General features: G+C 40.8%; 1 protein-coding gene across 5 annotated transcripts in view; it reads right to left on the bottom strand.

Annotated features, from left to right (window-relative positions):
* The window catches only part of LOC122401431 (AT-rich interactive domain-containing protein 2), a 57,224-nt gene that overhangs the window by 28,198 nt on the left and 5,792 nt on the right, over positions 1 to 23,234 (bottom strand). The window contains exon 1 of one of the 5 annotated variants that reach the window (XM_043403552.1): positions 11,103 to 11,347. The exons of the other annotated variants lie outside the window; for them this stretch is intronic. Within the exon in view, the coding sequence (XP_043259487.1) occupies positions 11,103 to 11,237 (135 nt within the window). The 5' untranslated portion in view covers positions 11,238 to 11,347. Of the gene's footprint in view, positions 1 to 11,102; positions 11,348 to 23,234 lie in introns of those variants that run through there. 5 annotated transcript variants of the gene reach the window in all.

Raw genomic sequence — 23,234 nt, 5'->3', positions numbered from 1 at the left:
AGAGGTCAATTACAATCATTTTTGGTGAATAGACATACCCCCGAAATCCTATCCACTTTTTAGAAAAAAAATCAAGGTGTGAAATTTTTCGACGGAAAAAAAAATTTCAAATCGTTTTGGAAAAATTATTTTCGGTTGCGGGGCTCAATTGCAATCATTTTTGGTGAATAGACATACCCCCGAAATCCTGCGCATTTTCGAGAGAAAAAATTCAGTACGGGTGGAACTTTAAACGTTAATAACTTTTTAACGAAGCCTCCATCAACAAATTGGTATTCTTGATTTTCGTCTTATTTTGGCTTTTAGAATCTCCCATTAAATTTTTCCCAGGGGTGGCCGAATACCCTGTATACAAGTAAAACGAGTAGGAAAAATGGCCAAAAGGGGGCGAGGAAGGTAGAGCTAAAAAATGAGAGGCAAAGGAAATGAAATGAAGGGAGGAGAAAATAAGCAAGGAAGAAATGTGCGGCATGTCAGGTGAACAGTCGAGTAGAAAGCGCCAACATTCAGTCGACTTTGCCCGGGAATGAGGTAGGCGGACAACAGACGAAAGAAGGCAGAGAGAGAGAGAGAGAGAGAGAGAGAGAGAGAGAGAGAGAGAGAGAGAGAGAAAGAGAGAGAGATATGTATAGTGTAGTGTCGCAATGGGAAAGAACAGAAATGGTAACGATACAACGTGCAAAAATAAATTGGAAATGTGTAGTAAAATTTTGTTGTGCGGAGTGTCGTCTCCAGAATTATCGATTTTGAAGGTATAGACGGTGCGTCTGATATACAAGTTACTAGATTCTAGAAAGAATTTGCTTGTTTCAATGTTAAAAAACAAAAACGTGTAAATCTTGCAAGCATCCATATATTCACTGATATTGAAATTATATTTCATACTAAATATTGTACCATAATTATATAAAGACAAAAATATTTAAAAAAAAAAACATATATGCATTGTAAAGTAATAAAATGAAGTAAATTATTGGGTTGTAACATAAATAGGTTCTATTGTGTTCAATATTATTTTTTATTTATCAACAAAGTACAGAATTACATTGAATTAATTGTATAGTCACTATTATTATTTATGACAATTTCCTATTTTGAAGGCAATTGGTTAAAACCATCCGAATAGTACTCTTAGAATTAGAACATATTTTAATTTGCAACCAAATTTATTTATGTTGTAACATAATATGTGTAACGTAGAAGTGTATGACTTACTTATTGATTTTTAAATTAATCAATCGTAATTGAATAATTATTGACACATAAACAAAAAATAAGACGCAATCGTTAATGGATACGTGGTGATCCCATGCCACATAACCTGAAACAATAATTATAAGTAATGTAAATATCTTGTTTGAAACATATTTTGAATAACTAGGATATTTAAACAAAGAATGAAAAATGCTTTCATAATGTTAACGTAAGTCATACACTTGTACATTATATATAATTTACTTTAATTCGCTGGTTTATTTGTCATTTTTATATGTTGGTTTTGAATGGGACCAAAATAAAATGGCTGACACACTAAAAAATATGCTTGTGATGGTGTTACCTTAAAATAATGTTTGTTACACCATGCAACAATTCATATTCTTATTTATCTGGCTCTAATGATAATCTTTGTCGTATCATGTGTTTCATAAAACAAGACACATTCTAACTTGCCTTATACCGAATAGGTTAGGTAATTATCATTTAGGAGGGTACAGTCGTCGATAAAAATTAAGACGAAATTAATTAGTTAGGCGTAATATTTGCTAAACAGAAAACATATGATTTAGGCTACTCCCATAATAACCGACGCTTATTATGACAAGGCGGTAACCTCGTTTGTGTCCTGTCACGTACGAAAATTCATGAGAACAGCCATTACATGATGAACGCGTTAAATGATTATACTAGCATTCGACGCGGTCGATCAATTTCGTCTCGCGATTCCTACGCGCTAATCGGAAGAACTACCCATGTAGCGTAGTAAAGAGCGAGGTACTTAAATTTCGAGATTAAGTTTCTATGGAGCAGTGTGGCGCCACGTACGGATCGACCAATACGCGACAATATCGTACGGTCAGTCTGTCCGGACGGCGTCGCATCGTATTAATTATTCGAGTAAAATAAAATTCAATCAACCGGCTAGCGCCAGATGCCATGTGCCGAGCAATAGCCACGAGACGTAATGAAATATCGTCTGGACGCACGGCTCCTCGCTATTGCACGGTGCATTTGTTGCAAACAGAGAGAGGAACGGGGGAACGAGTCGTGAAATCGACGACGGACGGACATACTGGGTCAGTGCTCTCTGGATCCGCGCCCGTTTCTTTGCTATTCTCGTCGTTACAACGTTCAACCTTATGAATCGAGAATGTGGCGCCCCACCGTGGACGACCTCGCGACATCATCGGCCTCATCAAAAACCGCTCGACGAACGCTCGTCGTGCAGCAAAGAAATATCCGACAGTCAATGAACGTGACTAGCACGATGAAAAAGAAATAAAAATCGTTCTCCGAAACGCATTAACCTTCTATAACGCTCCCGTGACTCTGAACTATGATGCCCAATTATATGTATTTTCTTAAAATCCAATTACACACGTTGACTGTCACGATGGTCGCTAGTGACCAGCATCTATAACTTACGTGTATCGAAATGATTTACAATGGAAGATCCAGTTGCATTTTAGTTACAGATTAGTTAGTAGGCTACGAAAGAAATTTGTATAAAAAATACAACAGTTTCAACGGAATCTACTGCAAAAATTCCATAATTATTTCAACACTTGATATTTATAAAAGAGCAATATTAATGCTTGCAGTCGAATTCATCGATAAACCTTATCTTGCCAGACCCTGCCGACGACGTAACGCCATTAGTCGTTTGAGTAATCTGTTTTCAAACTAATTATGTACTAACAAACTATCGAGTAATTGGAGACTGTTCAAACGATTAATAGCGTCACATCTGAGACAGGATTTGCTAAATAAGCCTTCTGACGGATTCAACTAATAGATCCGAGACAAAACGCAATAATATTAAACATTTCAAAAGCCCCTGATAATTATTCTTTTTGCTTCTGCTACATAATCTAACACTGGACCTGTCACTGGATCTCTGGATTATAGAGGGTGCATTTTATAGGTTAATTTCTGGACTATTCGCATCGTCGTAATTTAATCACTAGAAAATGAAGTTCTCCATACTTTTATCGGGGGAAACTGTTGTTACAAAGAGTTAGTACTTTCGTTCGCGGCCATTAGTGTAATTAACACCTCTCGCAGAACCGCTTTCCCATTGGCATTCACCACTGGTTTTTACAAGAAGGGCCACAAATATCTTACCAATTTTAATAAAATTTCGCACGATGGTAGATCTATATCTGCAATAAGCGTAATCATAATTATAACCGTAGATGGTCAGTTATTTAAGTTTTATCTAGATAAAATTAATATGGAATAAAACGAAGAAAAAGAACGAATGGAAAATAACTGATATCTGGGTATGAAAAGACCTCGCCCCTTCATCGATCGTCGTATGAGTATTAAGAGAGATTTAGAACATTTTCCAATTGCGATTCGTGAAGCGTTAGCTCATAATGTTGAATCAAATAAATGAAGTGAAACGGTTTAATCGACGAACTTAAACTCTACAACAAATTTAAAGCGCTGGGATTAAGTGGACTAGAAAGAGAACCAGAGAGAGAGAGAGAGAGAGAGAGAGAGAGAGAGAGAGAGAGAGATCCCTAATATCTGTTCCCCCGGTCGAAATTATCTGGACCACGATTGTGAAAATTGGCGCGACATTTAACACGCAAAAAGCTGAAATTAATAGCATCGTTATTGTGCAAGGAGTCCTAAATCATTTGCAACAGTGTGTTGCGTATATGGAAATTAATACTTTTTTTAAAAAGAATACAAAAATATATCAACAATACTCGAAAAAGTATATGTATATTTTCATTTAAGAAATCGAAGTGACTTTGAAGGTTCAGTAAAAATGATGGATAGTATTAAAATCTACATTACTTTATTAGTATTTGAAGACATACAAATTTCTAACATAGACTTCAGTTTTTTTTTTTACGTTGTCTATAGGATATACTATTCGTCGGTACGAAACAGCGCCACTTGGTATGCAAAGACGCGAGGCTGATTTATAAAATTACGTAAGGCTTTGTTGCTACCAATTAGTCATTTACTGGGATGCATTCATCACGTAATTTGTCCATTATAATTACATTTGTTAGACTGCCTTTATTAACAACGATTTATATTTTTTTCACCTCCGATAGTTTGGTTCAGAATGGTCTACCAGAATCAGATCATGTAAAATCTTCAGATAAATGAATATATTAACATTTATTTATCTGAAAATTATCTACATAACTCGAATAAATGTTTGTATGCATTTTGCCTTGCTAATGAATAAAAGAAACTGTTTATGCGATTACTGGTCACTGTTTTATTTTAAGTATACACTCCCCAAGGAATGAAAAATGTGTAATAACTCTGTATGTGAGATTCCTATGCACACAGTAAGAATTCTTCATATCCAGGAGACTAAACGTGTAATTACACGTTTTAAACCGTAGTATCAAGTACCCGTGAAGTATTATGATACAAGATAAAGTACCTGAAATTGTTATGAATTACCCATACGTGTGACGATGATTACGCGTTTCGACTTGTACCCCCGTGTATAAATTATAAGGCGTAGACATTTCTATTGCATAATCTTTCGCCAAGGAATTGTTGCAATGACGGGGGATTCGCGAAAGAGCAAGACAATTGCACGTGGCGACTGATTAAAAAGATAACGAAATTAAATAAAAGAAACGATGTAAATACACTCGTTTTACAGTTTACCCGATCTTATCGGGCATTCTGCGCATTGTGGAATAACATACGGTTTATCTGACATAAATACTCAGATATGATAGATTTAACACACCACGTGGTGGGTTCTGTTTTCCTCGATACAAAAAGTTGATTTCCAAGGGAGATTCTTATACGATGCGAAATTTAAACAATACATTAACTTTTTATTAAATTAACGCATGAAATAATCATATTTCAACGTTACACGCTTTTTATCGATCATTTCCATTGCAGTACATCTAGTTTGTTCGATTCCTAAGGGAGGAAGCTGTGTTCGTTTAAAAAGCACCGACCAATCGCACGATCCTCAATGAGAATTCACTTCAACCGATGATTACATTTCATTTCATTAAAAGAAACCATAAGGATGGAGGTTGCAGAAAAGAGCTACTGGCTGGTAGGTACAAAGAAGCCAACAAGTATTTGCTCGAACCGGCGGAAACTTTTTCTTTGACTAAGGGAATATACACAAGGTAGGAAATTGCAGCCAGAAATTCCTAACTATATTCAACGAGAAAGCCAAGAAGTATTCGCTCAAGCTTGCTGCAACTCCACGGCCTGTCCAAAAATGTTGCTGTTGTAGGAAGAAAGTAAAAATAAGGATCTATGAACCAATAATCGATAGCAAACAATACTTTGTTTGGGAAAGACAAAATATAAAAAAAAGAGACTGAATAAATACCGGTATCATTTCGGTATTCCGTTCGAGTAATGGTAACAGGAGTCATTAAAAATTAAAGTAAGTTCCCTTGTGTTATGTTCGTCGATAGACGGATAAAATAAAACGCTACCACCCGCCGACTTCGCTTCACCAAGTAGCGACTCATCCTCATTACCCCGTTGAACATTAATTTTTGTGTAATTGGCGAGCATTTGAAGTAGAAAGTTCAATTTTGTACAAAAAAATGGGGCAATCATTTGTGAATAAATAATGTTAAAATTAACTTATCGAAGATCTCCTATGTATTTCTCTAGCTATACTCATGTAGATTAAGAGAAAATTTTGTTTTTTTCCAGATACAAATTTGCATCAGTTACACTGCGTGCCACAGAGCCCCTCAAATTCAGAACACGCCACGCGAGAATGGCTCCAGCGTCGTCATTTTGCACTATTTTTGTAACACTTAACGACATATTTTTATTAATAAAATTGATGAAATTGGAGCTTTGTAGAGGGTTGTCTCAACCCCTAGATACAATAATTCGTACCTTACTTTAAGCATTTCTTATATTCTTGCATATTAACTGAATTCTGTAGTTTTTTGAAAATTAAAATTTCCCATAAATGCATAAACATCCGCAGTCTAATTATTATCCTCTTACTTTTCCATCCATCCAAAAAAAAAAGAAAAACGTTTTATTTCAAGTTTTTACAGTGGTGTTACCCGTTGAAGGTGGAATTTCCTGCACGTGTTCGAACAACGACGATTGGCGTTTCGCGTCATACGCATCGGCGCTGAAACAATGGAAAGCACTGTTCATCAGGACGCAACGCGTCAGAAAAACGCGATCGTCAGCGTCGGGGACGCGTGCAGGAAATTCCACCTTAACGTAGATACGCGCGATTCACTGGCGCCGATTAGAGGTAGTGGCCACCGCACGCGCGCGGATCCGTGTGTCTCGCCCGTAATCGCGCGACTTTGCTTGACCTTGGCAGTATGAATTACACCGCGCACGCGCACAGGGACGTTCCTTCGAGAGAGCGTCGAACGTATCCACGTGTTCGGGCTCCGGCGAGGGACTACATGATGAAAGTGTCTTTGCCGCCACGTGGTCTCGTTGGGGTAGGACATGGTCTCTCTTACTCTCTCTCCCACCCCCTCTCGCGCACTTCTCTCTCCCCCCACCCCCCCGCGCCATTTTACTGCAACTCGCCGCCACCCGCCGTCGCAGCCACTCTGCCTATGCGGCTCTCTACGTTGCGACGCGTTCCTTCTTTTCCTCTCAGTCGCTCCTCTTTATCGCCACCGGCACGCTTTTTCGTATTTCGAGCAATCGCGCGCTCGACCAACAACGGCCTCGCCAGTCATTTCCTAGTTTCGGTTAAACGGCGTTCGCTACTGGAACGCGGCAACACTCGAGTACAAACATACAGATTTTGAATGTTGCATTGATATCTTTTGTGGCCACAGCTCGAGTCAGTGATTAGAATCACTCTGACAATAAAATTCTTCGTGCTGGGGCGCGCGAGGAGCAAATTTATTTCATCGATCGTAATTAACGCGCGCATTGTTCCGACGGTTTCAGCGAAGGTTTATGCGATTGCTCGTATCGTGAACGCGTATAATGCTCGACATAAAAGTAATTACAATTTCACGTGACGCGGTACGACGTGTGATACGACCGTGCAGTTTCGAGGTACAATCGAATTGTAGGCCATTTTTAATCGTCAAAAACATATTTTTCATTTAGCTAATGTCTATATTCTTTACACGTCTGATAAATTCAGTTATCAGTGATCACTAAGAGCATACGACTAACCAATTGGCGCTTATCTATATTTTTTGGTCAATTGAAACGAGACTGACGATGTCAGGAAGGTCGATATTATTTAACGCACGAGTCCAAGTTACAATATTCTTTAAAATTAATATTAAAAAAAAGAAATCTCAGAATTTCTTTCGCGGAATAAAAATTCTACTTAAAACAAAGAGCGGTTTCATGCATGCACGTGAATGCACAACGATAGGAACAGTAAAACCTATTCAATCTTCCTTTGTCGCTCGTTTTTCATATCTCTGGCCATTTCGCGAGAAACTTCACACACAACACGGCGAAGCTTTAATCGCGCGAGCAGTTTCCGCCTCGAGTTTTGATCGTAGTCCAACAATACTCGAGGCAAGAATAGTCGCAGTAAAACCGAATATAATTATCCATTGAACGATTCGTTAACTAATTGTCAAGATTTTTCTGTGATAAATTTAAAAAATGGAACATTTTTGGTCCAGAAACGAAACACAGGTCGGAAGTGTCGCTGGTTATAAAAGCCCGTTGAATTTTCAGTTCTCGTAAAACTGAAACCGAGCTTCGCCTTTGTACTTTGCCGAACGTAGACAAGACAACGAACGAAGGGTAGATAATACTAATACGGACACTGGAAACGTCTCGTTCTACCAATCAGAAACTTTACACCACAGCGTCCCGCCGCATGGCAACAAAATACAAATTGGTCCGAGGGTCGAAACAAGCCTCGACGCCTCTACAATGGATAGTTAACGAATATCGGGTTCCGTTTTATTTTTCTTCGACGCGAAATGCATAAATACATGCACGGAACGTGGAATTAGTATTCCTAGATGGAATTCGACCCGACGTTATTTCTCAATCTCTCTCTCGCTCTCCGGGGGATTCAGAACCGGACCGGAATTACGAGCAACGCAACGCATTTATCTCTGGTCGACTATTAAGTAAAACCAGTATCTAGCATCGTGTACCGTGCACGAACCAGTCGTAAACGTTCGAAAGTAGTTACCAGCTACACGCGCGGAAAAGAAGATAAATCTTTCCACCGTTCGGCCTCACGGCGTTACGGATGTCGAACTATATTGATGACGGTCGCGGACAGCGCGCGCATCCACCGATATTGATGGTGGCAATTTTCGAAAAGGAGATCGTCCTGGATTAGGAATCCCCTCCCAAACCGTTTTAATCGATTTGGTAATTACGAGCTAGCGCGACGCTGTAAATTGTGAGTTCTCTGACGTTGCGCCGGATATGAGAGAGGAACTAGTAACCCGTAGATCAGAAATAGGCAAAATTGTATTACAATAATAGATATGACGTACAATCGAATTATTCGCAAGCTTATTTTGTCCAGCGTATCTTTTTTCTACAGCATCGATAACACCTGTCGATTCGTTTTGACTCGTCGATCCAAGGATCGAGACGATACACAGATCACCCAGTTATTACGAATTCCAAAGGCGATGATCCAAAATAAACGGGGGAAATGGAGCCAAGAACCCGGTTCCAAGAATATCGCCAAGTAAGCAACGACGGTTGCATTCGAGCCATTCTCTCACGAGTTTTCACAATCAATTCGAATTTCACAATTGTTCGCATCGCTTCGAAGTTACACGCTCTCGAGGCTCTTCGAGTGTATTGACAGATTAGTCCTTCAGAAATGACAATCGTTTGAATCTCCAGTAGTATCGATTTGTTATCACGGCACGATACCAACCATATAAGCGATATCAGATTTTATACTCTCGTTTGAGGTATAATAAATAGAAAGTCGTTATTCGAAATTTCTGTCTGGATAAAAAGTTGGCATGTCTCTAGGCACTAGATACTGAATATTAAATTGGAATTGATTCGAAGCTTCCGCGGTACACTCGAAACGTCTTGCCACCCATTCACTACCAAGTATGGTAGGCTATTCAGAGTAATTTGAATCTCCTTACTCCGTTATCATCGTTCCACGACTCCTACGCCCAAACAATTCTCAATAATACCTTAGTAAGCTTGGTTCCCGGAACAGAAACCAAGTACTCGCGATCAAAGAACAACCTACATATCGCGGCAATAAATTCATAGAATTCGTAGATATAACCGGACACCCATTTCAGAGTTTAATAAAATGCCACCAACGCATTTCGATGATAAACAATTTTCTAATTCTGTTCCCGTCTTCTTGGAATTAACGGTGATACACGAGCTTCCAACTTCTAAGAACGTTTACGAGGAACATCTTGAAGCGTTCCATTAAACGATTAATTTACCATTTAATTCCCGTTCAGTTTTATCCTTCGCAACGTCTAAAACATAAATGTGCAGAGGTAACTTAAAACATTCGAAATTGATTTCATCCATTGTTTTACAAGAATCGATTATCCTTAGTTTGGCGACTATGTACTACCTGGAAAGTTTCGTCGGCGGAATTGGCCCGTCGAATTTCTGGGGAAAGAAAATTTCCACCAGGACAAAGCGTACGCCAAACGCTGTTGCTGATCGAAAAGGATCGATACCTAGAAGTTCTAGATTAGAACCGACCGCGTCGGTGTTAGCTCGAGCAGGTATCGTTTTATGGTTGTATTGTTGGACGGAGTGAAAAGGTACAACGGTGCATTGAAAATGCCGTTCGCACTCGACTGGTACCTCGTGAACGTCTTAACTGCAGAACAATACATGGGATTTCCTACCTCAAATGAGCAGGTGATCGTCGCGATAAGGTATCTTGCAAGGGACGAGGTGGACATACATACACAGTGGACGAAATTCGGGTAAGAAAATTTGTATCGAAACTAAATTTAGATTTTGTGCACAGGTTTCAATATATATATAAAAATCGAACATTTACATCAAATGACAAATATTTACCAAACGAATAATTAGACGTAGAATAGTATATAGCTGCCAAATTATCGTTGTATAACCACAAGAAAGATTAAAGAGAAAACACCCTTACAAACGTTGAACTATAGTCAGGCGAGTTTCCCGAGTATCCGTTCCTTTTATAATTCGAATAACGAAGAGAATAATAGTTATTCCAGGATCAATACCCCTCGGGAATAGTGAGGCTAGGGGGTAAAAACAATGTTAATGATCTACGGATCAGGAAGTCACAGATCGAGAGCCTTGAGCACTTCAAGTATCTCTATGTAGAACTACGCTCAAAATATCGTAGATAATGAAAATCCGATGAACTGTGAACATGCAAGCTTGGGGGCCCACTCAGACTATCGACTTTTCATCGCACTAAAGTTGACGGAGTTGGTAAAAATGATTGCCTGATAAAGTAGAGAAGCGGGTCGACCAGGTATGCGCAATCCCATGCCTTTCTGGTGTAAGAACGATCCATCCAATGTATCACACGTTGTTCTATCTAAGCCTTCAATAATGTCAACTTGGATTCCGTCTCAGGTTCCGTCTAGTTGAATCCTAATCCAATGTATTGGGTTGTTCTATCTAGGCCTCCAATAATGTCAACTGTTTATGAAGAACTTGGATTCCGTCTCAGCAAATGAACGTAAGGACCAAGCCACTAGTTGAATCCTTCTAGCAGAGTCTCGCGACCAAGTTGTCTGCCAGTCTCTGTGTAAGCCAGAGACGTCACTCGTACCAAGAAAATGCCTAACGACGAGCACAGATGCACCCAAGTGGACTACAGTTTGGCCCGAAGATCGTGTTAAAATGGGATTTCAGGCGCATTGGCACCGAAACAATGGAAAGATACATCACAAAAATACGATCGTCGATGTCAGGACGCGTAGAAGAAATTCTACCTTTAGAACCGGGTGTTGGCGTGTCGTGGCAGCGTCGAGCACGGCGTCGACGAGATCCGCGTCGGCCACGATAGCGGCGCGGCAGCGGCCCTGTAAAGCAGAAACTGACTTGGATCGCGGAGAGAGCCCCACCATCACGTGGGCTCGCAGGCCCACGGCACACGACTGACAGTTCCCAGTCAGCTGATCGTCCACCGGGGGGGTGAGGGGGCAGAGCAGCAGCAGCAGTAGCAGCAGCAGTAGTAGCACGAGGAGGTGGTGGAGGTGGACGAAGAGGAGGAGGAGGAGGGGGTGAGGGCATCGGGTAGAAGAAGGAAGGAGGGCGGAGGGTTGGCGACGCGCAGTCTGCCGTCGTCGTCGGGATCAGCTGATCGGTGGAGGTGTGCTGGTAACTGACTGACTGTGAACTCTGAATGAACGAACGCGGATGAAGAAGTCTTCGCGTGCGTACACGTATAGGGAGCTCGCTCGCTCAACGGGGGAGGGGGAGAGAGAGAGCGCGTATGCGCGCGTGCCTGCCTAACTATGCGCCAGAGCACTCGCGAGGGAGCGAACGAGCGTTTAGTATCAACGGAAGTGGCCCAGGACAGAGTCCAGGATGGACTCGACTCGTGTCGCTGCGGACGCTGGAAAATGGTACGATAGGTCCGGGACCGGCCAGTCCAGGACGATCGACGATCGACCAACGAGCGGATCCTTTAATTACGCGTTGTTTCGAGCGACGCACCAACGTGGATAAGCTTCGTTACACCGACGGGGGTATTTTTTGGAACCTCTGCGACGGTTCTGCGATCGAAATACGCTGGAAAGGCTGCGGTGGTCTTCCCGTAACACAGGCTACGCCTCCGGATCTTCTTAAGAGATATGGGGGGGTCACAGCACCTTCTTTCGTAGCTGTCAACAATTTTATCATAGTTATCCAAGGTCTTGATACGACGAACTATTTTCACTAGGTACATACTATTAAAATAAAATTCTACTCGTCTCTAAACTACTAGTAAAGCAGACATTTCCTTGCGTATTTTTACAGCGATCTTGAACTTTTTTCTGTTTCTAAATGAAAATCAATACTTTCTTACGGACAATTCGATGATACAAAGTCGTAAATTCTGGTACAAAAGAGTACACATTCAAGACTTCGCCCTCAATCAGAGTGGTTGAGTATATCCACTTAAATATACGTATATTGGAAACAAATTTCATTTCTGTCGATTTGCCGTTCACGGATGCATCGCGATGGCCGAAGGGAAACGAGCAAGCCAATTCGTAATTGCGTAATGTAGCGCCGACGATGGCGTGCCACCACTTGTCTCATCCACGACGACCAGAAGCGAGTTTATGTTAAGAACCGAGTGCCACCGGCAAGATCAAAGTCGAAATTTTGTGGTAACTCGTCTCGCATTTCGCGTGGACAAGATGAAAGAAACGACGGTCGTTTCTGTCGCCTGGACGGTATTCAGAGCTACCTGGCATCGGTTGAATATTAACACGTTGTCTTGTACTACGAATGTCGCTATCAATAAACTCGTCGGTCGCTATTCTACCATTCGGCCTTGATTATGCACTAAGTAACGTAAAAATAGATTGCATATACAAAAAAATAAGCGCATAAACCGATATGACCTTGTTTCCAAGTCGCAGACTGTTTCATTTTCTAACAATTCCTCCTGTGCAAATAACACACTTATACTAAGAACTGCGCGACTGTGTGTATTGTTTACACGTAAGATTCAACGTCTCGACAGTAAACAGTTCGTTTCAATTTATACTTGTACTAACGTACGATTCAGTTTTATTTTTAGTTCTTTAAATATGCGCTTCTGTACATGTTTCGATAGTTGCATTGTTCACTCTTCGTATTTTATAAGCACCAATAAGGCTTATCGTGTATTAACTTTTTCAAGAACAACCTGGCATGCAAATAAAAATTTTACTGTTCTATTAAATTCTTGCATGTTAGTCTTATTGCTGATCTATTATTCGATACTTTAAATGACTAATTAGTACATGAGTTTTCTAGAGATTATCTTTCGTACTTGACCACCTCTAGTGCGAACATTAACCTGACCGCGTCCTGTCATTGACTCTCGGATACGCTGGAATAGCATAAGTAGGGAGATGGCGGCCAAGATGGCGGTGGTGCGTAACACGTGTCTCCAGAGTGCAGTATTTAAAAGGAATCGTAACTCGTGAAGCAAGATCAAATTAGATACATATTTAAATGAATTTTTTGTTCTTTTCGAATCATGAATCTATTTAATCCAAGGTACAAAAATTCATCATAATTGTAGGATTTTCCAAAATGCTATGACCCACATTTGTCACGTTTTATCAAAATATATTTCAGCGCGTAAAGAAGAAAGTTTCGATATTCTTTTCATCGCAAAGTTGACGTAACCCTTTAATTACAGTACGCTTTGTCCTTTCGCCGCTAAGCAATCGCTCGATTAACGCCGTAATGAATGCGTAGCATTTGGTTTCACGGCAGCACACGCCCGATGGCTGTATGCGTAATAAGCGTGCATGTAATCGTCGACAATTGAACGCGCAATACGCGATCGGGGGGGGACATGTAACGTACGACAGAAGAACAGACGCTCCTTATTCTAACAGAAACTATTGTAACGTTGAAACGGACGCTGCACCGACACGGTAATGAACGAACCGTTTCTGCATCGGGCATGCAAGGAAGCCTCTATCTGGTACACCGGGCTCAAAAATATCGTTCTGTCGTTAGGATACGCATAAAATCCGTGTGTGCGCATCTGCCTTGCGCATTGTGAGCCTAAGGACTGCCTCCTCCCCTCCACGCAAACATGTTTCCTGCATTTGTAGTGGTGGAACGATATTTTCACGCCCAGTGACACATGTAAAATGACCTATATCGTGTGTACGTTAACGATGCGAAATTTGATCAACGAGTTTCGGGATTATGTAGATTTTAACCCTTAAATTAAACGTATACGATTCGAGTTAGTATACTCCCTTTCTTATCTTAATCGAATGATATTAATAATTTCGAACAACGTGTGCAATGTTAAGAATCACAATCCCTTCGCAATATTTAACATTCTATGAGAAATATAATATTTTCAGAGATAATTTGAAATTCGTACGTAAGCCTCGGGAAATGAAATATTTCTCTTGGCACGTTCATTTTGCCTCCCAGACTAGAAACGTAAAATGTGCCCGAGCGTTTTGAGTCGCCGTGCAATCTCCAGTGAAATATACCAGACGTAAATATTTGTTGTAACGCAACTTTTAGGTTCTGACACAGAAACGGATCGATTTTTAAAATTCACAATGATTCAAAGGTGCAACAACAGCTCGTGAATTAAAAACTTGCCTGAAAATGATTTAAATACGATTGAAACGATCATCGTGGAATTGTTAATATAAGATAAATCTGCACTCTGCTTTTACGTCAAGAATGCAATTCATTCGTATTTACTTTTTATTACTATAAGATCATGCAAATTTCCATGAAGAACGAATAACGTCATTCTCCGTAATGAGATTTATCCGCGTACAGAGTGAAATATACATAATGATGAAATTACAAACGTCCTCAATGAGCACAAAAATTGTATTTTTAAATTTAAAACTTATATTACCAACACAAATTATTATTAATTTATATCGAGGGAAACAATAAATAACTGTATAACGATTTAAAAAATTGCAATTATTGGAACAGTATTTAACATTGTTAGTAAATTTCTTTTGCTTAACGAGAAACTGTCCAATTTCTCGGTCACTCAGTGTATATCAAATGTACACGCTCAAACAGTGATTATCTACCATTTTCAGTCTTCTTCTAAGGGAACCTGTGAGGTATGCATAAAAATGTTTACACGACCAAGCAATGAGACTTACCTACCAACATATTTTAACGCTGCTATCTCATGTTTCAGTGTTTTCTTTTGGTAAAGTCTGTGATGTTCGAGACTCGCCACCGACAAACTCAAATAAATTTCATTATAGCAGACTATTGCAAATGTAATAAAAACTTTTTTTATTCTTTAGTTATTTCTTTTTAGCGATCGAAGAAACAGATACTAAGCGAGAATCGAAATAACATCTGCATAAAAGGAATAAGAAAACGAAATAAATCTTTTAATGGATCATTATTTAGATGAAGAATTCTAACATGAAGGATGTTTCAGAACGCTAGGTATAAAGAGTTTGGATGACAAAACTCATAAAAAGGAACAATAAATTATTGCGAAATAAAGACTGGTTTAACTTCTAATAAAATTGATCTATGGACTTAATTGAATGTGTAAACGATGGCATCTAACGTTTTAATATTTTTTGTTCGGTACAGTCTGTGAAATTCGAACGAAACAATCTAAACGCCTGCGAACAACATGCGGGTGCCACGTTGTGCACGCACTCGTCGTAAGCCAAACAATGGCCACTTTTTTCTGTCTCCACACTAACTCGTTATATAAGATAAAACTAATCTACAAGAGACACAGTATGACGAATACTCCAATGAGATATCGCGGCTACCAGACCTAACTTATTACAGAAGACCGCCCACGACGTCTATCAGAAGTTAATTTCGTTGCGAAAAGACTGCGCAATACATCTCGAACATCGAATTCTGAACAAAATTTTCGATCTTACTTATAACTTAAAATTATATCTCTTCGAATTCGAGCCTCGATAGTATTCTTCGATAGAATTCTGTTAAAAATAATTAACACATGTTTGGAGAATAAAATATATTATACATTAAGTATCATGGAATTTTTAACGAATGATTAATGTGTATTGTCGCTTCTTTTACGCGGGTACTCTTCTAATTAGTCTCAGTAGTACAGAATCTGGTAGACACTTCTGTCCAACGAAAATAACGAATTTAATTATAAATGTGCACAGAAAAGCGAATATCTCGAAATATAAATATTTTACACAATAAATATAACAATAGAACGAACGAAGTTTTTTTGCACGGAACATTTCGCTTCGTTTTCTTGCGTATAACAGTAACCGAGGAATACCTGAATAAGGAACAGTACCTGATTTCCATATTTAATTGCTGTGCAGTAAACATCTTTGGATCGATCTCTTACGTAAACAATTTAAATACACGGAAACGAAACGGAAACGTGGAAACACAGAGACTTCGTATCGAGCAGCGGCGATCGTTCGAAAATAGAAATAAAACTGTGCGAATTTCGAGTGTGTATGGTTTGTAAATGGGTTGAGATCGGTTCGTTGAAGGAACGGCAAAGGAAAAGGTGCAGTGACCTCCGGTGATGGCTCGTGCTCGAATGATGGCTGACCAAGTGGCACCGTCGGCCAAGGCCATTAATGCCGATGTGTCTTGCACGCCGGAGAAAGACGCGAAAGACGCGGTAAGAAATCGAGCTATTCGTCTTGCACTCTCTTCTAATGCACGTGTATTCGAAAAATACGCCACCAACACGACCAAGAATCATGTATGGCAACCGTAAGAGTGCCTCTCGCATACTTTTATTTATTTCGAACATTGTTAATTAAATATACGCATAAAAATTCAATTACATATGGTAACTACCGTAGAGAACCAAAGACTGTGGAATACGATGTTTCAGTTTTCGTGTAACAAGAGGGTCAAAAGTGGTGCACTGTGGAAACGTGGCTTAACGCGAGACTCGAAACGAGTTCTGTTCGCACCTCAAAGGTGAGTAACGTAACGTTACTTTCTACTAGCGTACCTGGAAAGCTTTGGTTTTCGTCGAAAGTGCCTTTGAAATTTAAATTTTATTCGCAGTTCCAGAAACGTAACTGGGGACATTTGATTTTTACCAGATGACATTTACTATGTAGGAAAATGGAAATAAAAATTTATGCTATTCTGTATTTTGATTTGTAACTATTATAATATATTCGATGATAATTGTTATCGTAAAAAGCGTTGAGATTAAAAGTAATTTTAAGATTTGCTAAGGTGACACAGTACCAATAATTCTATAACGTGTCAACTTGACCGGGGACTTGTTTCTCAAGCCCAATTCAGCATACCCGTTACGTAAATGTACGAGGAAAACCAACTGTTCTAAAATTCGCCTCTTGTCGTTGAACGAGCAACCATTAACACGAAAATTTTATTTGACATTATTAAAATTCAGTTATTATACAGATTAAAATTTCAAACGCGAATGCTTCGTTCGCGCTTGGAATTTCTGTACTAGCTCGGTTATTTCCAAGTTAACGATTGACCATGACCGATCCTCAAGCACTTCTTAATCGTCTTCGAGCAACTTAATTTACTGGGCATTTATCTTTACTCGCCTGTTCATTTTATATCCTACATAAGGCCAGCTGGAACATGTAACGTACACGATACATGCATGATGTACACTTTTCTATTCTAAAAAAATTGAAGAGGCAAACACGACGAGACAAGGGAGCAGCAGCGACACGTTTAAAAAGTTGTTAGACGTTTTCACGTCAACGAGAACGATCGACAAGTTCAAATCGAGGCGATATGCCTTCCTTTGGCTGTCCTTTATCCGTCTCACTCCTTCTTCGACTAACGGTGAGCCCATCTTACGACGGCGAAGCGTATACCTCAGGCTATCTCTATTTAATCTCGTCGATGCGACGTTGCCGTCCAACCGCCGCCACGTTGGCGTGCTCTCGGAAGTGATCTGTCCTCGGCTGTTAGAATGGCAACGCCGCAGCACGGCACCTCTCTTCGCGCGTTGTCTTTCTCCTACTCGAACGCTCTCCGCTCTCGGGTTCTCTGTTTCTCTTGCATTACTCGGTACCTCGATCGCTCGGCCTCACACGCGACATTCGCGAAGGAGGTAGTAGGTGTCGTTACCTACGATTGAGGGACGAGTAAAAAGAGGAATGTTTCCAGTACGAAAGGCGAATCATCGAGGCAATACTGGCTGCTCGGTAGCGATCCGATGCTCGAGCCTTTGAAACGAGGTTATGGATTCCTATGACAAAGACATAGAGGTTTTTTCTTTAGCGTTTACAGACATTACTTAAACTTTGGAATTACCGACGATGTCGATTCACGTGTGTGCACGGCGATGAAATTCTAAATTACATGCGTCTCGGTTTTACGCAGCGCATAAGAAACGTGATATTAATATAAAATAAAAATCCAATATTAAATTTCGACGTCGAATTACATTCGATTGGTTAATTTCGCGGTATCCGTGAAAAGTGTACCCAACAAAACAGGAAATGCGGGAAAAAACATCGTTCGATAGAATAATACATAAGTACGTTCTTATTAAATTCTATTTTCGGAAGTATCAAACCACTGTACGGCCAGTAAAGCAAATACGTACGTGAATTCTTGCAAACCTGTTTTAAGAAAAACCAAAGGAAAAGCATTATTTCATAGCCGGTGTCGATGCGATGTGAAAAAACGTCGGCCCAAATATTTCATTATGAATTTCCTCCAAAGAGACTATGTAAGCTAACAGGCTCAGCGCGAGGAGAAGGGGAAGGGAGGAGTGAGTGAGAAGCAGATGTCTATTTTTTCCACGACGAAAGAATCTCAAAGTGAAAAGTACTTCGCCAATTTGGACACGGGGGTGCTCGACAGCGAAGCGCGTGCGTGGGACAGTCAAAGGCAGGCAGGCAGGCAGGCAAGAAAGCAAGTGAGCGAGCAAGCAAGCCAGCCAGCAAGCGACCAACCAGGCATCTCAGTCTCTTCGGCGTCCCCGGGTGTACATGTGTGCAGGGCATGAGGTCGCTCTCCTCGTCGTTCGATGTGTGAGAGCCTGACTGCCCTCTCCCCCGCACGCTGCCGGAGCGACGTTGCCGACTGTTCGATTCTTGGGCGGGCGGCGATGCCGGTATGCGTGTGGCAGGGCGCGGCGTTGCCATATCGACCGTGCCTCATCACCGGGGAGCGAACGAGCGAACCCCCGCCACCTCTCTACGCTCCCAACAGGCGTTCCGTCTTTCTCGGTTTCATTCTCTTTTTTATATTTCCTGCACCTCTTTTCTCTGTTCTCTCCCGCCTCTTTCGCTCCGTTCTTTTTCACCATATTCTTTCGCTTTTCGTTCCGCCTGACTCTTTTCTCCATAATCCCCGTCGTGTCTCTCTGTCTATACCTCCAGGCCGCTGTTGGTCTTTCTTTCTCTGTTGCGCGCGCTCTCGCGGTTCTGACCACTTCGAAACGATGCAAGGCGCCGCGGCACCTGACTGACTCAGCATTACCGACTTCGTCGCGGATTCCTCGCACGCTACACGCACTGCGTATAGCGAGCAGACCAATGCCAGACTACGGTGCGTGCCCATTCGACGGTCGCCGAACACTCTTCGTATACCAGTCGCGCCCTTGAACAAGCCGGACACTCGCGCGAACCGTACATGCTTCCCCTCTGCCTCTTTCTTTCTGTATCTTGCACTCTCCGCGCATCGCGATCTTGGTCCTTTTCCCGAGGAGCTTCTCTCGTTTGCGACGGTCCCTTCTACGCCTCCTCTTTTCCCCCTCGTGGTCCATCGTTTCTTTTTCTTGCCGGAACCGGTAGGAGCGCGGACGTACGTTCCGCCACTGGTTCTTTGACGAGACGTTATCCCGAGAAAACACGAGGCTTCGGCCGTTTATTTTCTGCGTGGTTTACGTCTATGTTTTTAACTGGTTGGTGACTCGATCTCCGACGTGATTCGACGGGTTTTACGCGTTCGTTTCTCAGTATAAACGCAAAGAGCCGAGTTTTCGTTCTGGGAGGCGGACTGGCTCGACAACCACGGAATTTGTATCGGTTTCGTGGATTTTGTTTCGAACGCGAGACACTTTGCCAGTTTTTCAATTTTCTCGTAAACCGTTCTCGTTGCATCCGCATGGCAATGCAAACAGCAATTGTTAAGTAGATTAATTTCCTAGCTGCCTAGAAATTGGAGCCTAAGATAAAATATTTAGATTAGCGGCAAACTGTGCAAGACTGACGAACTCTGCGCGCTTGGTATGCAACAGTGAACCGACATGTGAGCAGGCGAAACGTATACCTTGAATATTTCTGTACTGCAACTCGGCGGTACATAACGATGAAAATTTGCATTCTGCTTCATTTTAAATTAATACCACTTGTTCGTCGCTATAAAAATTTCTTCAAAGTAAAATTATCAATTTTCGTTGCCAGGCAACATTTTTTAACTTGACGTTGAACGAAAAAAATTAGATTATACGTTTTCTTAGATCAGTATTATCATCACCGAGACTACGTATCCAGATCATATGTGACTTTGATCAACGTTTACCGTTTCCATCTGCTCGACAGGGTATTAATAGCATTACACGTTTCAATATGTTGGAAATATTTTTGTAACTGAAATAAGAAGAATATCTTTGGAAAACGAAACGGTATCCGATAGTATTAAACTCGTAGGATTATTGTGTAAAAACCCGTTTTAAATGATACCCGATAACTTTACGGATCAGAAAACTGAGCGTATAGCGGTATCTACAGAAGCGCAGCATGTAGAATCATTATAATTTATTTTGAATTTCTCGTCGGGGCACGTTAAAAATTTCCAAATCAATATTTACGCACGGAGAGCTTGTTTCGACTTATCCAATCGTTTAACTACCATAAGAACATCCTGCATCGGTCCACCAATAATTTCTATATCTACACTTTCACTTTACGGCAAGTATGTACTCCGTAAGTGGAGTGACTTTGCCTCGTGACACGGCGATGAATTCAGTGCATAAATGTTACGAGATCAGTTTTCTCGCCCTTTTGCAAGGCAATCCGGCTGAAAATTAATCAACTTCTTAAAGTCAGAGATACTTTACATTCCGTAGCACGTTTTAATGACTTCAGTTCGCGAAATCACGATGAACTTTTTTAACGAGCACATTAAGTAACCTCGTCAAAAACGAAAAGTAACAAAAGTACTCTGCTTCAATACTGAATAGCACAAGGTAATGACTGACATAAAATTATGTAATGTAGAATTTTGTGTCGTCGGCGATTGATACGATATAAACGAGATATTCCGCAGTTGCGGATATAATAAGTGGAAAGGCTGGACGGGCTTGAATTTCCACCCCTCTGCAACGACCAAAACAATCTATTATTTGAAATTTAATTGTTAGCCCCACTCCCTCTTTTGAGCTTTTTTTAGATCTACCACTGATATTCTGTGACATCGACAGCAGTAAACCTGTTAAATTAAAAGTATTCTCGATTCAAATGGTAACAGGTGGCCACAATGTCACCATTGACAGTTTTCGTTTCCCATTGAAATGATTTTTAATATACCCAGAGCACCGTTTACGACATCCAGCATTTTTTAATATCGAGATACAACTTTAATCTCTTGGTTGTACAAAACTACCCTTATAAGATTGTGGAACATACAAATTTAGTTCAAATTTTGCGAGCTGGAAACAGACATTTGTTCAGTTATATAAAAAGATGCCATGTAGGATAAACTCTAACGACGCGGCCGATTATGTGACGATAAGTGGCGCGACCAAAGACGGATTAACACGTTTGCTGCCTACGTAGTTTCGTGAGGTTTCGTTTCGCTTACTCGTGCTTTCTATGTTTTCGAACAAATATGGACTTTGTGCGCATATAAAACACTGTACTTCCTACCTATCGGCAACGAAGATTATACAGTAATATGGAAAGCGAGATTTTGTGGCCAAAATCAATTTTTCAAGTTCGGTATTTGAAAATGTGTCAGAATATCCAGGGATCGTATGCAGCAGTCTCGAAACGATTTCACGCCCCGAAACATATATGTACCAGTTAAAAAAGATATAAACGTGCTTCGAATTTTTGCCACAAAATGTTGCTTTTCCCGACCACTGTGCACTATGTGGTGACCCAAATGTCGCGCAGTCCCCTCGTTAGACGTTAATTGCGAATCTAGGGACTTTCTCTTCGAGTCATCGTTGCAACGTCGAACGCGACGAAGTTTCTTTTCCACGGTTACGAGGCGAGAGCGTGAACCGACAAAAAATGACGTCAGCTTCCTCGAATCGAAGAACCCGCGCGCTTCGCGATGCATTCTGAGCGTAGTCGCGACCCGGCTGCATGTTATATAGTCTAGCGAGCTTCGATCACACTTGTTGAGGGGAAGCCCTCGACCAGCACTACCTCCACCTCCTCTTCGCGTCATATTCAATCTCTCCCTCTTTCTCTCTCTCTTCGAGTCTTCCCTTTCTCACTCTCTCCACTATTCTCTTTCCCCCTCCCCTCTTTACCGCGTGCACCTTCTTCCCACCTTCGGTTCATGATCTATCCCCCACCCCTCGACCAGTGCCTCTGCAAGTGACCCTGACCTTGCGTCAACTTCCGTATTGTCTCCGTGCACGGATTTTGGCGGAATTCCTTCGTTTTCGAAAAAAATTACTAAATCCTACCGGGTTCCCCTTGACCATCGCGACGCGCAGGTGCGGTCGATCGAATCGCAGCTAGAATCGTGGCCTGGTTCGGGGATTTATAGTCTTCGACCGATGACACTCGAGACCGGGAAGTCTGCCCGTGGAATTTGTAAATTTATCGTGCTCGAACTTCCTTGGGATCTCCTTAACTCTTTGGGGTACGCTGAGGTTAAAAGTGACCCACCTTTTTGATGCACCGTAATGCACGGTGAGACATAGGTTTATATTTCGTCTTATTTACGCCAAGCAGTTGGTAATATCTTCAACAAATGTTGCAAATGTATTCACTTGCGTTGGCAACATTCAACATGCCAAGCGACAAATTTAATTAAACCATTACTATATTTTTATGTTTTTACATTACGCGATACCTTTATTAATAAAAATATACCAAGTTTGTTTAATTTAAAACGCAATAAAATTTTTATGCAACACGGGTCTATTTAATTATATGAAATCCTGTGTTGCGAAGAGTTAACTTGCACGCTGTAAAAGTTCAAATTACTTTGAAAAAGTAGCCTAGCCTAAATTTGCCAAGCTATCCAACAAAATAATTACCGCCCACTGATTCTTGGATTTCTCTTTGCGCTGACACCAATTGCGCGATTATAAGAAAGTACTGTCGAGGATCCAATATGTAAATACCATACAACAAGTTTGTAGCAATGAAAAGTTTATCCGATGGTTGAATAAAAACGAGGGTAAAAATCTAGTGAAACTTTGAAAGGAGAAATTTATAATTTGTTATAAAAATTTTATGGTTTTT

Source organism: Colletes gigas, unplaced genomic scaffold (assembly GCF_013123115.1).
Source record: "Colletes gigas isolate AHSC1104 unplaced genomic scaffold, ASM1312311v1 Colletes_gigas_Sc00025, whole genome shotgun sequence".
Taxonomy (NCBI): Eukaryota; Metazoa; Arthropoda; class Insecta; order Hymenoptera; family Colletidae; genus Colletes; species Colletes gigas.
This window is presented reverse-complemented; position numbering and strand designations above follow the sequence as displayed.